The 17,830-nt window shown below is 38.1% G+C and overlaps 1 protein-coding gene across 6 annotated transcripts in view; it reads left to right on the plus strand.

Annotated features, from left to right (window-relative positions):
• Positions 1-17,830, plus strand: part of LOC117396682 (spermatid perinuclear RNA-binding protein-like) — a 100,063-nt gene that overhangs the window by 72,119 nt on the left and 10,114 nt on the right. For all 6 annotated transcript variants that reach the window (XM_034909305.2, XM_034909308.2, XM_059005654.1 and 3 more), the window contains 13 exons: positions 641-785; positions 4,374-4,465; positions 4,865-4,960; positions 5,269-5,380; positions 6,059-6,156; positions 8,456-8,561; positions 8,652-8,735; positions 13,915-14,123; positions 14,433-14,591; positions 16,104-16,238; positions 16,557-16,697; positions 17,095-17,218; positions 17,382-17,432. In XM_034909305.2, the coding sequence (XP_034765196.1) occupies positions 641-785; positions 4,374-4,465; positions 4,865-4,960; positions 5,269-5,380; positions 6,059-6,156; positions 8,456-8,561; positions 8,652-8,735; positions 13,915-14,123; positions 14,433-14,591; positions 16,104-16,238; positions 16,557-16,697; positions 17,095-17,218; positions 17,382-17,432 (1,552 nt within the window). The remainder of the gene's footprint in view (positions 1-640; positions 786-4,373; positions 4,466-4,864; positions 4,961-5,268; positions 5,381-6,058; positions 6,157-8,455; positions 8,562-8,651; positions 8,736-13,914; positions 14,124-14,432; positions 14,592-16,103; positions 16,239-16,556; positions 16,698-17,094; positions 17,219-17,381; positions 17,433-17,830) is intronic.

The raw sequence follows: 17,830 nt of genomic DNA on the forward strand, positions 1-17,830 counted from the left end.
TCTCAAATAATCGCCGGTCTCCAATACATGCCGGGGCCGTTTAATTGAAGTTTTACGGTGTCTATCTATCTATCTATCTATCTATCTATCTATCTATCTATCTATCTATCTATCTATCTTTTCTTTTTTTCTATCTTAGGATGCAACTTGACATAATCAAGTGTAAACCACAATGACATAACATACAGTAAATGCACACAGCATCTATCATGTTAATGTTGGAAAAATGTTGAGAAGTAGTTTCTAAAAATATAGGATGATCAATCTAAAATGTTCTCGAGATTCTCTAATTAGAGACAGCCGTGTGTGTTGCCTGGGGGTTCTGATTTTTGCATACAGCATCTTTATCACTGTTTGTGTGATCTAAGTATTTAAAGTTAATGGAATCGTGTTCGGCGAAGTGTCTAATCTCATACGGTATTGGTTAATTGCTTTCTATAACACAGAAGCTTTTTGCTACAACATTCATAATTATAAATGTATCCCAATAGTATTTGAGTTTCAGCGTCATTCTTAGGTCTGCTGTTTCAATGGGACTAGTGACATACATTGCCACACATTCTGTTCACTTTAGTTTCCATACTACATTTACAAAATGTGTATTCGCTTTCCCTAACTAACCTAATGTACTTGTTTTTAGAAACTTACAGAAGATAAATATGAAGTGGAAAAATGTTTAAACGAGGCTGCTATCATGGTCTGCAATACAAAAGATCCTAAATTAACACTGAAAGTGATTCTAACGTCACCATGCTTGAGAGAAGACATGGACAACAAAGAAAAAGGTATAAAATCTGATTTAAAACAATTCCTTTTGTCTGTGTGCAGCTCTGCAGTGTGGGACTGGTGGCGCACAGCCCATGGATGTTTAAAACAAACTTGCTGGGTGTTAATGAAATGATTAAGTGGGGATTTATTGAAGAAAGTCCAAATAAAAGGACAATGTATTTATTTGGACTTTGCTGGCTGCTCCAATGGGGAATCAAATGCTTTGGTTTTGAATATATGGGAGGGTTGGATTTGACTCTTCCAATTTCAGTGCTAATTTTTCTGGACGTAATTAGATAGCTGACCACAGGATATAGTGCAGGTGCCTTTGACAGATGTACATACATACAATAGCACAGTCCCAAAAAACTGTTTCACTATCGTACTCCAATTATAGACCGATTTTGCTTGCACTGAAGGTTTGTGTTTTTCAAAAATCAGGTAAGTTAAAATTACATAAATAAAAAGTCTTATGAAAGGAAATAAGATAACCTGTAACAGACATTCCATGTTTTACTGTAAGCTTAACTCGACCCATATAGGAGTCTATTTTAACGATCTAAACAGTTCCAGATCTTAATGCTGCCATAAAACTCATACACCGGGTCTGTCACTGTCACTGTCTTTGTCTTTATTTTGTGTAATTAATATGGGAAGCAGTATCCTTGTACCTGTTTAGATCATAAAATAGATCCCCTAATCATGTGGCCTCTGCGGTGCGCCATATTACACTCGTGGTAATACCTGTAATGGCTGAATCGTCTGTGCAACTGGGTTCTTGGTTATTTCCGTCAATCCATTACTGAAGCACCATGTTGATAGAGTAGTCCTATTTTCATTAAAAAAAATGGCGGCACCAGTGTTGAACAAAACCAAAACGGAACAAACCACACAACAACAAAAAAGCCGTTCAGAAAAAACAAAAAAAACATAAAAAAAACTAATATTTCTTTCTTAATTTTGTTTACTTACCAGTCATTTTGTTGCTTCAGCCTCCAAAGCCAGTCCCTGGTAGCTTGCCAAGCATTACTGGACTATGTCAGACCTTTGACCAACTGGCCCCTCTCTGTCATGGGAACTGAGGCAGCTGGGCCCACCTGGGCTGGACGGGACTCCCTGTTGCTGTTCTCCCATTCTTAGATATGCTACAAGTCCCTTGGCTATTTTTTTCCTTTTATTTACTGTACTCCTTGAAATTTTGGTGGATGCTGTATTCGAGCAATAGCCCCAATCTGGCTGTCGGGAATGTAAAAAAAAAAAAAAAATCTGAATTCCGGATGACTACATTCATATGTTGTCATCTTTTTGTTGTTGCCATTTGGTAGTTTTTAAACACAATTATTACATAGTTGCTCAAAAGCGACATGCCATAATTTCATGAAGTACACTTGGTGTTTTTTGGTCACTAATCAAGCCTAAAACCAGTTATATAAGGTAGCTTTCAGTGGTGTTATTTATCATTGTACATTTCTCAGATATGAGTGGTGTTTGTACCTTCATGCCCTGCTTTTAGCTGAATGCCTGACTACATACACAAAAATCTGAGAGAAAGAAACACGTTGGTTAAACAGTCCGGTAGGCCACACATTGATTTAATCAAATTCTTAATACTTTTCGCTTTCAAGCATGCCAGCATGTCTGTAGGCAAAAGCATTTGTTTGCTTGGCCACGCACTCGTAGTTCTAGTGGGTAACAGATTATTGGATGTAGTCAGAAATAATCATAACAATGATGTAGAAAAAACAACTCTAGACAACAAAGTAAACAAATACATTTCCTTAAATAAGTGTTGACTCAAGTACACTGCAAATGTAAAAGTGACAACATGCTTGTACAGCAATTTAGCCTTACCGTTTCCAATTTCCAACCATTTTAAATTAAAAGTATATTCAAATACACAATGATGGTGAAGTACGGATAAATGACTGAAGTAAATAGAGTCCACACACAACCCAGGGTAAATCATTTGATGTATATCTCTATTGCTGGTAAAGGATGTAAAGCCTTTTAAAACAAATAAAGAAAAGCTTGGTGGGCCTGTTCAAATGAAGTATGTGAAGCACTGGAAATCGGTGTGTAAAAATCAGTTTTTGAACCCTTGAACTGGTGCAGAGCATGAAGGCCATCCTATTGTCTGATGCAATTATGAGAGAATCTGGTGCAAGTCTACTCTATTCACTGCCTGATCCTTCTGTCTCCTCATTTTTATTTTTGTATTTGTAGAACTTGCACAAATCGATGACTGACTGCAAAACAGTTACACACGTTACACTAGAACGTAGTTGGAAAGTGTTTGGTTTCAGTAAGATGTAATTTTGTGTTGAAAGCCTTGACGCTGAACTGAGGTACAAAGTGCATTTCGATATTTAGTGCTCAGTATTAAGAAACACACTTTAAAACCTGAGCGATTGAAACTTCAATACAAAACCAACATCAATTTGATAAAGCTAGACTAAAATGTGAAACCGTAGCATAAAACACCTCCTACAGATCATCATGCTTATTTGAGACATGGTTCATGCTAATTCCACTTTCAGAAAGAGCTTTTAAAAGTTGCACAGGTTTTTTTGTACCCAGTAAGGTTTAAGTTTTGCAGTCTGTCACCTTGTCCATTGTCTAACCTAGAGTTCTTTAAAAGCTCTTAACCACTCATTTGCAACAGTATATCTATTTCCCTTATATAAAATATGGTGTACTCTATAGCAGATGTTTATGTTGGGTTGATTCTGATTATCACTAATTAAGTCCATGTTTTGAAAGCTGGTATTAATCTCTTCATTGCAGGGCCATTTATCTGAATAGTGTTGCAATAGATTATATACGATGATGACTTTTTTGAATTCCTGTTTAAAAGGGTAATGAACAACATTAAATATCTGCTATAAAATCAGACCACAAAATGAGAGCATAACGCTTTAAAGATCTGTTAAGCCCTTCTGGTAAAAAAAAAAATGGCAAAACCGTCTTAACCCTTACCTGCAATGATCTAAAAACTGCTTTGCTTTGTTAGTGGATTGACATACCAAGAAAAATATAGCTTCAACGCCAACAGCTTCGAGTTGCATCAGCTTTAAAGGGTTAACAATGAGATCTATTTGTTTTTCAAAAAGGAAACCCAGCTTTATTTCTGAAATGATCTATTTGTCAGCCGGTTTAAAGATTGTTGCAGGTTTGAGTGTTAAAGCGCAAAGGAAAGCGCTACAATTCAATTGCTCAGCGTGCCTTTGGCTAGCCCTACAGTGCTGTATTCCATTACATTCAGACGATGAAGTGCTATGCATCTATTTTACATCCTGTGAACTGTAAAACACATTTTATTAATCCAGATCAGACTTAGCTGTGGTCATTGATTTGCATATCGAATGGATGCTTTTTGCTTTAGTTGCACATGTTCACATTACTTTTTTAATGGCTGTTAAAATGGTAACCACTGTGCACATGATAAATCATTGCTAAAAAAAACAAACACAAAAACAAACACCCTGGGAGCCTTATCTGCCCATTAGAATGCTGCCATTCCCTTGTACTGTGACAGAAACCCCTTGGTCAAACCGTATCTGTCTGTTTTTTTTTTTTTTTTTTTTTGATCCCGTTTTTACCTGTAGAAAATGTTGCGCTGAAAGATCCTGCGGACTTATTGGACAGGCAGAAATGCCTGAGCGCCTTGGCGTCTCTGCGACATGCCAAATGGTTTCAGGTTGGCTAATTGTTCTTACCTATATTGTTGTTGTGGCCTTATGAAGGTTTAAATGAACATTTTCATTTAATTCTAAGTATTCCGTATTTTATATTTGTGTCTTTATTCATTTTCTTATTCTGTGTACTGGTAGTAGTTAAATTGATTTATAGTTTTATCATAAGGCTACAAAAGCAATTGTTACACATTTTGCTTGTTTGCTTTTACTTTTAAACCTGCTTTCCTAAAGAGAAAATAATTTGCGTTATTTTATTTGTGTTCCCTTTTGTTTGCATGAATTAATCATTGAGCACCTTTTAATAAATGACTAAGTTAATTAGCAAACCTTTTGCTTATGAATCTATGCAACAATCCACAATTGATTTCAGCACAGTATTGCCATCATTTTGTTCTTTTTAGGCAAGAGTTAATGGATTAAAATCGTGTGTAATAGTACTCCGTATTCTGCGTGATTTGTGCAACAGACTGCCCACATGGGAGCCATTAAAAGGATGGGTGAGTTTTAATGTTTAAACCTTGACAATTAACGTGTGTGATATTTTGTTCAGATCAGTTCTATATTAGATTAGAAAGTGTGACTAACTCAACATGTCTTTTATAGTTCATTGATTTTTAAGTATGTAATTTGCCAATATATTCTAAGATTATTAAAATGTACCTTCCCCACTTAGACCTTTGTTTGATCTCAAAGGGAAATCTTAATATACATTTCTGATAGATTCCTTTTAAATCACAGGTTCTAGTCTGAAACTAAAACTACTTATTTCCTCTAACTTGTTTCCCTGTCTCTTGTGATTTTCCAGCCCCTTGAGCTCATTTGTGAAAAGGCCTTAGCTACTTGTAATAGACCGCTTGGAGCTGGTGAAGCCCTGCGTCGTGTCATGGAGTGTATAGCCTCTGGCATTCTTCTTCCTGGTAAGAGTTAGAGTTATTTAATGATGAGTAGAGGGAGTTAAGATTGTGGCAGGATGAGTACCGTAGCTGTATAAGAAATTGTCTTAAAAAAAAAACCACGTTCCCTTTGAGGCTCACTTTGGGCCCTAATGTTCAGCTAGTTCCTGCAAATTGTTTCTCTCTAGTTTTGTAGTTTTTATCTTCGCAATGACTTCAGGTTGTCTCTGTCAAGGAAAAAGCAAGTGCAGTCCTCTATTTGCTAAGATATCTAGTAGGGCTTGGTATTTTTCTATAATCAGCTATAAAGCAGACGTAGTCCAGTCACTCGTGCAGTTTCAGGAGGTACATATCGGTTACATGTGCAGGTTGCGTTTCATGGGACAAGTCCTGCTATTGTCAACACCAAATGTTTTAATTGAGCCCCATCCATCGTGCAGCACATACACTGTACCTTAAATGGGAGTGTGAAGAGTTAACAATTTCATGATGGCTGCAGTCTGTCACGTCAATGATGTTTGTTCCAAAATATACATTACCAACTGTTCCCATCACTATTCATTCGTACCATATAGTTTTGTAAATTGTTTGTGCAACCAATAACCAACAACTTATATTGCTTGTTGAAATTAGCAGAAATAAGGACCCAAACTCCTTGCTGTGTTCACTATTGTACTGTGCTAACTGCTTCTATTTATTTAGGTGGGCCTGGATTACATGATCCATGTGAAAAAGAACTAACGGATACCCTGTCCAAAATGACAGCACAGCAGGGAGAAGATATTACACAGAGTGCTCAGGTATTAGCAAGAGCTTCACTTCTGCTGCTACAGCATTTCCAGAAAGGCAGGGCTGATCTAATCTACTGATTAACATCAAACAGTTGCTGACATGGGAACTGTTTTAAAATGCAGTATCCGTACCTCTATTCCAGTACAGTGCATGTGCCAGGCACTTAAGAGTTTTTATTAGTTTAACATGCTTATTAACTGCTTAAATTTATGAGATAGGCTTAATGCTTTCCATGCAAAAAAATAGGATATTTATCTTTACATGCTGCATGCAAATGTATTTAATGTTAAGATTACCATGCAAAAAAAAAAAAAAACACATACATACAAATCATCTATAAACACATTTTTCTGTGACTAAATGATGGGATGTAGCAAAAAGCTTAACTGTTTTTCAAATCTGTAAAGATGCCCAACAGAGAGGATACCATTTTGAACTACAGTAAGTGAAATTAAAGGTTTACAAGTGAAAAAGTACAGGTCCTGTGCATCTAGACACAACGTGTGACTGAAATGTGACTGAAATTTAAGCAGATGTTATCAAGGGTCATGCAGAGCTTTTAGGAAGGATGAAAGGAGTCCACTGGCCCCAGCTGGGACCTCGAAGTTTGTGCGAAGAGAAATCGTTCAATTTGTGAAATAAATTATGCAAAAAAAAAAGGGGGGGTTTAAGCAATGGCTTTATGGCTTTGACTGCTGTAGTGCTTCTTTTAATACTGCAGGAATCTCTCTCAGCTCCATATCGGGGAAGCTTGACGGATAATGCTCACTTACTGTAACACTCCAGGATTGTTTCTGAATATGGCCTTAGTGTTTCACTTGGTGTTTTGTAGCAGATGTGGCTTGTAGGCTAATCAGACCCACTATAGTGAATGAACACACTTGAGTTACTTCACGAAAAAAAATTGTGTACTGCTTCACAGATAGATTAAACCTAGTATTAATGCAAAATTGATTTTTAAATGTATCGTACAATAATGTGCAGACAGTATTACTATCCATGTTATATGTAATGATAGTGTAGTGTTATAGTGCAATATTAGCTGCCTGACAGATTATTTTTTAATCTTTGTTCAGTCAGTGCAATTTTACATAATAGTACATCAGTATTCTCTACTGTACAGTATATTGACATTTTATGCTTTCCATTAGTCAAACTGTAATGAGAAAGCCATGGCTGTTTTACAGTAGAAATGCCATTTTAATATTTACTACTAGTGTGATTTGCACGGTAAGCCAACAGAAGATAGTAAATCCTTACAGTAACATAACAGAATACTAAGTCATACTTGCTTTACATGTGTTTCTCAAATATTACTATACATCTATAAATCATGACCACTGTACAATTACTGTAAGTACATTTTTAACTTTAAATATATGTATGTATGTTACAAGGCATTCTGTCATGACAGGTATTTACCAAATGAATAAAACATTTGTTTTTTGCCAAATTACTTGTATATAGCCACTTGGCCAAATATGGATAGAGTTTTAGATCCCTGGAAAAAATAAGCAATAAAAAAACACTTTTGGTAGCTTCAGGTTTTGAACAAACCTTTTCTGCCCTATTTCCTGCTGTTTCACTGGCTTTGAATGAGCATCCATATTCTAAATGTGTTCAGCTGCTTGTGCAGTTCCCACAGCTGTGGTCACTGTGGCACATCCCAATGTAACATGCCTCGACCCTGATGACACTAACAGACTTCCTGAAAGTAAGGCATGCAAACTGAGACCTTTCTTTAATAACCTAGTGTAGTTCCAGATATCATAGCTATAAAATGTGTTTCTTAGAAACTAGCAGGAGTTAGATCATGGGAGTGCACTACAGGTATGAGTCTATTGGAATTCTTTTGTTGCTGTAGCCACTTTAAAAACAGCAGCAGTAAGTAAGGGGAAGAGTGGCCTTATTACAACCCTGTACCAGGCTCTGCTGTGTTTTCAAATAAAGAGGTCAATTCAGTTGATCTAAACATACCACCTGTGTTTAGATGATTAAAGTGGGGCCCTTTATGTGCCAGCTCATGCAAGTATGCGTCACTGTATAGATCAATAAATCCTAAAATGGCTTTTTGTACACCACAGTACTTTTAAAGTAATAAAATACAGCAAATTGGATTCATTAAAATATAAACTGTAGTATGTGGTTCTATGTATTCATTATTTTTACTGCCCTAGCTTCACCCGAATCTGCAGGGTGGTTAATCAAAACTAATGAATTTATGGTTACCATATAAGAGTGTTACATGTTTGCTAATTTGACATTCGTACAAAACTACAGTTTCTGATTCTTCGTTTTATTTTGCAGCATGCGTTAAGGCTGTTGGCCTTTGGGCAGATTTATAAGGTACTAGAAATGGATCCTCTGCCTACAAATAAACCTTCCCAGAAATATTCTTGGGCAGACAGAGAAGGTATGCATTTATGTATGTATGTGTGTATGTATGTATTTACTTAGTTTAAATTTCAAAGTGTTTAAACAGACCTGCATCTATGTGTTTCAGGTACAGCCGTTAAGAGACCTTACGAAGATGGATCTGGGGATGACAAAGATCTTATTAAAAAGATGAAGCGTAACATAAGAAAAAGTAGGTTTATACTGTGTGATTTGCATGACACAAGCATCCAGCTGCCATTTGTACTGTCATTATAAAATCGTTATTTTACTAAAGTAACTGCAAGCTTTTAAATCAGTGCAGGTTATTGTAGTTCACTTGTTCTGAACTGGTGGTCTGGCGACTACTTGAGCAGGGAGTCCTTGAATTACCCCCAGTATTTCACCATACACCACACCCCCGAACCTTCTGCAACCCCACACACAATACAGCATTACAACAAACATAACCTGCACCCCCCGAACCTTCTGCAACCCCACACACAGTGCAGCATTACAACAAACAAAACCTGCACCTCCAAACCTTCTGCAACCCCACACACAGTACAGCATTACAACAAACAAAACCTGCACCCCCCGAACCTTCTGCAACCCCACACACAGTGCAGCATTACAACAAACAAAACCTGCACCCCCAAACCTTCTACAACCCAACACACAGTACAGCATTACAACAAACAAAACCTGCACCCCCAAACATTCTGCAACCCAACACACAGTACAGCATTACAACAAACAAAACCTGCACCTCCAAACCTTCTGCAACCCAACATACAGTACAGCATTACAACAAACAAAACCTGCACCTCCAAACCTTCTGCAACCCAACACACAGTACAGCATTACAACAAACAAAACCTGCACCCCCAAACCTTCTGCAACCCCACACACAGTACAGCATTACAACAAACAAAACCTGCACCCCCCGAACCTTCTGCAACCCCACACACAGTGCAGCATTACAACAAACAAAACCTGCACCCCCAAACCTTCTACAACCCAACACACAGTACAGCATTACAACAAACAAAACCTGCACCCCCAAACATTCTGCAACCCAACACACAGTACAGCATTACAACAAACAAAACCTGCACCTCCAAACTTTCTGCAACCCAACACACAGTACAGCATTACAACAAACAAAACCTGCACCTCCAAACCTTCTGCAACCCAACACACAGTACAGCATTACAACAAACAAAACCTGCACCTCCAAAACTTCTGCAACCAAACACAATGCAGCATTACAACAAACAAAACCTGCACCTCCAAACCTTCTGCAACCCAACACAATGCAGCATTACAACAAACAAAACCTGCACCTCCAAACCTTCTGCAACCCAACACACAGTGCAGCATTACAACAAACAAAACCTGCACCCCCAAACATTCTGCAACCCAACACACAGTACAGCATTACAACAAACAAAACCTGCACCCCCAAACATTCTGCAACCCAACACACAGTACAGCATTACAACAAACAAAACCTGCACCTCCAAACCTTCTGCAACCCAACACACAGTACAGCATTACAACAAACAAAACCTGCACCCCCAAACATTCTGCAACCCAACACACAGTACAGCATTACAACAAACAAAACCTGCACCCCCAAACATTCTGCAACCCAACACACAGTACAGCATTACAACAAACAAAACCTGCACCCCCAAACCTTCTGCAACCCAACACACAGTACAGCATTACAACAGACAAAACCTGCACCTCCAAACCTTCTGCAACCCAACACACAGTGCAGCATTACAACAAACAAAACCTGCACCCCCAAACCTTCTGCAACCCAACACACAGTACAGCATTACAACAAACAAAACCTGCACCCCCAAACATTCTGCAACCCAACACACAGTACAGCATTACAACAAACAAAACCTGCACCCCCAAACCTTCTGCAACCCAACACACAGTGCAGCATTACAACAAACAAAACCTGCACCTCCAAACCTTCTGCAACCCAACACACAGTACAGCATTACAACAAACAAAACCTGCACCTCCAAACCTTCTGCAACCCAACACACAGTACAGCATTACAACAAACAAAACCTGCACCCCCAAACCTTCTGCAACCCAACACACAGTACAGCATTACAACAAACAAAACCTGCACCTCCAAACCTTCTGCAACCCAACACACACGCCAACACAACCACCACAACCACCACAAGCAATACAAAGTATGCAAAGTCAACAGTAATAACCTCTGCTTTGTCTCACACTCCCTACTTAAGAAATTAAATCATGTTTGTTTCTAAACTGCAACAGTGAAAGCTGCTGGAGTTGTCATACGAAGCATTCACGTTGATATTTATGTTTTAATGTGCCGACACAATGACACTGTTCCCTTATACCTGTAAGGCAAGAACAATGCTTTTACCTCAAAGGCATTCTTTGCAGTGTGTATGTTTGTGACAGTTCATAAGTAAGGCCACCCTCTATTAAGAATTTTTCTTGGTTGGAATAAGCCACTGTATGTAAAACCATATGGGACACTACACAGTCGTATCGTAGATCTTATCACCAGCACATAGCCATACTTAAAACAGACAACCTGGCTTTGACTTTCAAGGAAGTGCATCTATTCTGCAAGCTAGATGATGGGTAATTTAGGCAAAAGCAGAACAAAAAGACAGAAGTAATAGTATGAGTCATTTATTGTATTACTCAAACATGCATAGCTAGGAATCCTGTTTATAGAGGAGGTGTTGATACCAAGAACAACAATTTTGTTTCAAAGAAAAGCAATCCGACTACAGATTGAACTGAAAAGTCAATGTAATTGAGTTCTAGTCTGCCTGTACAGCACTTGCTATTCTAAGATCACTAGTTTGTAAAGCTTCTACATGCACACATAGTACTGTGATCTGAATGATTTCACGGTTTTAAATCCCACAAATGGTTCACTTGGGATTGGATTCTGAATCCGATAGAATTCAACCACACTGTATACATTTGCATTAAGAAATGTCAATCTGGAATTAGATGAGTATGTACAGTATGAGCTGTCAAACACATAGTCTTGAATGTGCATTGCAGATGCACCCTTTCTCCCGGTCAGGTTCGATCGAGGGTATCGTACAAGCAAGACCAAACCCTTTTATGAGAGTTATTTTACAAAGCTGCCGTCACCACATTGTCAGAGCCTCGTATCTCTAGTGACTTCATATTTGCTGCCATACAGTGGCTCTCAAAAGTATTCACCCCCCTTGGACTTTCCACATTTTATTGTGTTACAACATGGAATCAAAATGGATTTAATTAGGAGTTTTTGCCACTGATCAACACAAAACAGTCTGTAATGTCAAAGTGAAAAATAAAATCTACAATTTGTTCTAAATTAATTACAAATATAAAACAGAAAATAATTGATTGCATAAGTATTCACCCCCTTTGCTGTGACACACCTAAATAAGCTCTGGTGCAACCAATTGTCTTTAGAAGTCACATAATTAGTTGAATGGAGTCCACCTGTGTGCAATTAAGGTGTTTCACATGATTTCAGGTTAAATACACCTGATTCTGGGAGGTCCCACAGTTGGTTAGTACATTTCCTAACAAAAACTACATCATGAAGACGAAGGAACATTCAAAGCAAATCCAGAATAAGGTTCTTTAAAAGCACCAATCAGGGATAGGATATAAGAACATTTCTAAGGCATTGAATATCCCCCGGAGCACAGTAACGTCCATTATTAAGAAATGGAGAGAATATGGCACAACTGTGAATCTGTCTAGAACAGGCCGTCCTCAAAAACTGAGTATCCGGGCGAGAAGGGCACTAGTCAGGGAGGGCACCAAGAGGTCTATGGCAACTCTAAAGGAGTTACAGTCTTCCACGGCTGAGCTGGGAGACACTGTGCATATGGCAACAATAGCCCGGGTGCTTCACAAAACTGGCCTTTATGGGAGAGTGGCAAAAAGAAAGCCATTGTTGAAAAAAACACACATCAAATCTTGGCTAGAGTTTGCCAGAAGGCATGTGGGAGATTCTGAGACCAAGTGGAAGAAGATTCTATGGTCTGATGAGACCAAAATAGAGCTTTTTGGCCTCAACGCTAAGCACTATGTTTGGCGCAAGCCTAACACCGCACATTATCCTGAGAACACCATTCCTACCGTGAAGCATGGTGGTGGCAGCATCATGCTATGGGGATGCTTCTCTGTGTCAGGGCCTGGAAAGCTCGTGAAGATAGAGGGCAAAATGGATGCAGCAAAGTACAGACAAATCCTGGAGGAAAACCTGCTGAAGTCTGCAAGAGACCTGGGACTTGGGAGAAGATTCATCTTCCAGCAGGACGATGACCCCAAACATACAGCCAAAGCTACACTGGAGTGGCTTAAAAACAAAAAGGTCAATGTCCTGGAGTGGCCCAGTCAAAGCCCGGACCTCAATCCAATTGAGAATATGTGGAAAGAGTTGAAAATTGCTGTTCACCAAAGGTCCCCATCCAACTTGACGGAGCTTGAGCAATTTTGCAAAGAAGAATGGGCAAAAATTGCAGTGTCCAGATGTGCAAAGCTGGTTGAGACTTATCCAAATAGACTCATGGCTGTAATTGCTGCCAAAGGTGCCTCTACCAAATATTGACTCAAGGGGGTGAATACTTATGCAATCAATTCTTTTCTGTTTTGTATTTGTAATTAATTTAGAACAATTTGTAGATTTTATTTTTCACTTTGACATTATGGCCTTTTTTTGTGTTGGTCAGTGGCAAAAACTCCTAATTAAATCCATTTTGATTCCATGTTGTAACACAATAAAATATGGAAAAGTCCAAGGGGGGTGAATACTTTTGAGAGCCACTGTATAGAGTTTTCTGTTGTATGGGGACAGGGCATCTTTTTATTATCTTAATATTTGATTTTATTAGTTGATTTTATTAGTTCTTATCTGCTCCCTATTTTACTGCATTTAGTCCTGTACTTTAGAGTACTGTAATCTGTCGTGTCATTTAATCTGTAGTATTTTGTATTTAATTATATCCTGATGTAACTATCACTGACACTTATCTGCTCCGTTATTGAATCGTATTTTGTCATATACTTGTACTTGCTAGAACCAAAGTCATTGTATTTTATCTTGCTCTTAATTGTATTAATACTTGTACTGTGATTCTTGAAATGTATTTTTGTTTACGACTGTAAGTCACCCTGGATAAGGGCGTCTGCTAAGAAATAAATAATAATAATTCCATTACCGTATGATACAGTAGTTGTTAAATGCTTTTTAAACAAGTCTTTCTAAGAAGTTGGCAGCTACACCACTCGGAACGTTTTTAAACCACTGTACAATGTGCAGCATGTTTATGACATTCCTTTGTGTTCTCTCCATTTCTTGTTCACAGTTCTTGACAGCAAAGCAATAGATACCAACCAGCCAATGAACGCTCTAATGAGGCTGAACCAAATTCGACCTGGACTTCAGTACAAGCTCTTATCACAGTCTGGTCCCGTTCATGCACCTGTCTTCACAATGTCTGTAGATGTGGATGGAACAATATACGAAGCCTCAGGGCCATCCAAGAAAACCGCCAAACTTCATGTAGCAGTAAAGGTAATAACCATTTTGCCTATAGTAGCCTGAATGCTACCAGTCTGGAGTATAAACTTTCAATTAGATAAAACATTTACATGTTTATGCAGAGCATTTCATTATAATACTCTATTCAAGTAAGGTATACTAAACTGGGAAAGGGCAGTATAAATTGTGTACTACAACAAAAAAATAAAATGTTACTTAGCCTGCAAGAATTTCGTTTTTTAAAAAGCAATTGCGGTTGTTTCTATGCTAATGGCATCCACTAAACCATGTGTTCGTATATTCTCTAAATAGATGTGTTTTTTTAATTTTTTTATTCTGTAGGTTTTGCAGGCAATGGGTTACCCAACTGGTTTTGACACAGATATGGACAGTATGAGCGCAGATGAAAAATCAGACGGTGAAGGAAAAAATGAGACTGTGCCTACAAACTCGAGCAATAATACAGCAAACTCCACAACAGACAGCTCCAATACACTGGAGGTATTACATCACAAGTATATGAGGTCATAGTCTGATTTGTACTGAAACACCAAGCCTGCTATCATTCGAGCATCTTTCAGTACTAAGTAACTTTACAGCAAGACTACTGGATAACTGATCCATGAGTTTCCATTGTTATACTTTAAAGAATTAATAGAAAAATGGACACAGATGTATATTGTCGTTCCTATACTATTGGATCGGTCTGCAGTTTAGAGTGAAGGCATCTTTCCAAGACCTTTATACATATCTACACTGTTTGAAGGAGTTCATAAAAATAAAAAGGGTTATGTTACTGAATTTAGAGATTTTATTAAGAGGATTCAGTCTGATTTCAGGTGTTCAAGCAGTTATTTAGTTTTTACAGATTATGCTGTAACCTAAAATTGATTTAATCTGGGAATGCATTAAGCAGTTTATTATTATTATTATTATTATTATTATTATTATTATTATTATTATTATTATTATTAGTTTACTTAGCAGACGCCTTTATCCAAGGTGACTTACAGAGACTAGGGTGTGTGAACTATGCATCAGCTGCAGAGTCACTTACAACTACATCTCACCCAAAAGACAAGGAGGTTAAGTGACTTGCACAGGGTCACACAATGAGTCAGTGGCTGAGGTGGGATTTGAACCGGGGACCTCCTAGTTACAAGCCCTTTTCTTTAACCACTGGACCACACAGTATGAAAATAGCCATGCTTTATTTTGCATTGCTTTCAAAGCTGTGTCTGGTTACCCACTGCTACCGATCCTGCTTAAAACAGTAAATCTATTCTTTTTTCCTCTACAAACATTAAAGAAGTGGATTGATGTTGAATTAAAACTCCATTAGGAATCAGACATTAATTCTGTTGTTCTGGCTGATAAGGACTTTACCACAGCACCATGATGGATAAGAACAGATTGTATAAACATCTACTAAACTGGTTAAGCATTTTGTGAAGTTAAACCTTTCACTAAAACCCCTGGTTGTTTTTATGACTGATCTTTTTGTTGTTGAACTTGGTTACGCAAACATTTAACAAGTACTGTAGTTGGCTTCTATCAAAACACCCCCTTCCATTTTACACGTTTCACAGTAGTACGTAGACATTTTGTGCTGCTGAGGTTTGAAAGGTCTGAAATTACTTTCCTTTTGGCATAAATGATTAATTCTCATTAAAAATGCATACATGCTGCTTCAAGGTCTGTTTTAAAATGTGGATAGCGTATACAAAATTCTCCACTTTCGACCCGCTTTATAATTTTGCCTGTCACATATATTGTGTTAAAACTGTATTAGTTAGCAAACTCAGGGTTCTGCAGATGTCAGCTGATTTAATAACCTGTCTCTGCAGTGTGAATGAAAAGGGTTTATCCACTTATGTTTCCCAACTGAATTAATGTTTGTCTGGCTTGCTAATTTCTTCATATGCAGTAATGCAGAGGTATGCCTATTATAGTGTAACTTTCTCAAATGAGAAGCTTCATGGCTCTTCTGTTTAACAAATGTTTTTTGGACAGGTACGAACTCAGGGTCCTATCCTTACTGCCAGTGGCAAAAACCCAGTCATGGAACTGAATGAAAAAAGAAGGGGTTTAAAATATGAGCTTATATCGGAGTCCGGTGGGAGTCACGACAAACGGTTTGTAATGGAGGTATGTAATATATTTTAAATCAAAGTAATGCATACATTTCTGAATTTTCTGTTCCCTGGGAATATTGTATAAAAAGTGAAAATTGTAGCGCCCCCAACCCTATAAGCAATGTAAAGCTGTTGGAGGACGCTTGTTGATAAAGCTCTTTGGCTTCTTTTCTGTTTTAAAACTTAGACAAATTTCAGGGGTCTTATCAGAAAGTGAAGCCGTGGAGATCAGCAGCTCAAAGTAATAACTCATGTTTATTATGTCCAGTCACTCATAAGAACTTGCAAGTGTAAGTTTTATGCATAATATTTCCCCCCCTGTTTTGTAAAGGTGGAAGTTGATGGACAGAAATTCAAAGGAGCAGGGCCTAACAAGAAAGTTGCGAAGGCCAGCGCGGCTCTGGCTGCCCTTGACAAACTCTTTTCTGGACCGAATGCAGCAGGCATTAAGAAAAAGAAGATTATTCCACAGGTCATACCTTCTGTTACTTTCCATGTGAACTGCAGCCTTTGTGCATTATTTATAAAGATAACCAATTTGTTAATTCATATCAAAGCTTGTTCTGTGTTCTTTAAAAGGGGAAAAAAAACATTGATCTGAAAGAAACCTGCTAATTCACTGGCATATACACTTTTATCAGGAGGATATTTTATACTGTAACAGCCCTATATAGTAGAACCCTAACCCATAAAGGCTTAGAATGGTAATGAAGATCAGCATGGGAATTGATTATGAATATTATAACTAAATAAGGAGGTTTAACAGAATATTTGCAAGGCATTTCGGATATCAAATATTAACATGATTTCTTTTTTTTGTGCTGTCACAGTAGTTGTAAATGGTAATTGTATTCTTTTATCATTGCTAGACTAAAGGGGCTGTAGCCACAGCGGCATCTGTAGCTGCTCAGGTTGCAAGGGGGAGAGGGAGAGTGGCTCTGCCCAGGGGAGCCTTTGTCAGTGCTGCTGCTGCTCCGGGATATGTGACCCCAGGTATTCTACTGTGAAATTCAGAATTCCATACTGACGCTTGATATAAATGCCAACAAAATGGTGTTTTGCATAATTGTCACACTGGAAATCTAGTAGAGAAAAGCACATGTTCTTGTGGCGTTGTAAGTTTCTTCTGTTTAATATTAATAACCCTTCTTTGTAGGTTACGGGACACCCTATGGATACAGTGCAGCAGCTGCCGCTCCTGCTTACGGTATGTGCATCACTTGATATTATAGCAGACGTGAATATGCACAGTTCTTTTATTAAAAGGTGTAGTATGCAAAGTTCCCTAAAACAGTAATACAAATGGCAGTCCATTTTCAAAAATAAAGAAAAAAAGCCAAATTTTAGAATTTGAAAACAATAAACCATGACCTTTTGGTTCTTCCGGTGGTTGGAGCAAGCCTTGCTAAGCTTTGCCTGACTGTCAGAGGACTGCTCGTTAAACTGCCTGTTCCCTTCCATTATGATTCTGGACATTTTCTTAAATGTAGTCCAAGCGCTTACAGCCAATATGGGCTCTATTCAAAGCAAACCTATGTATCAAACAGACTCGGGTATGAAGCCAATGCCATGTATTTAATAGAACGGTAACTTTCAAATAAAGGT

This window comes from Acipenser ruthenus, chromosome 31 (genome assembly GCF_902713425.1).
Source record: "Acipenser ruthenus chromosome 31, fAciRut3.2 maternal haplotype, whole genome shotgun sequence".
In the NCBI taxonomy this organism is placed as follows: Eukaryota; Metazoa; Chordata; class Actinopteri; order Acipenseriformes; family Acipenseridae; genus Acipenser; species Acipenser ruthenus.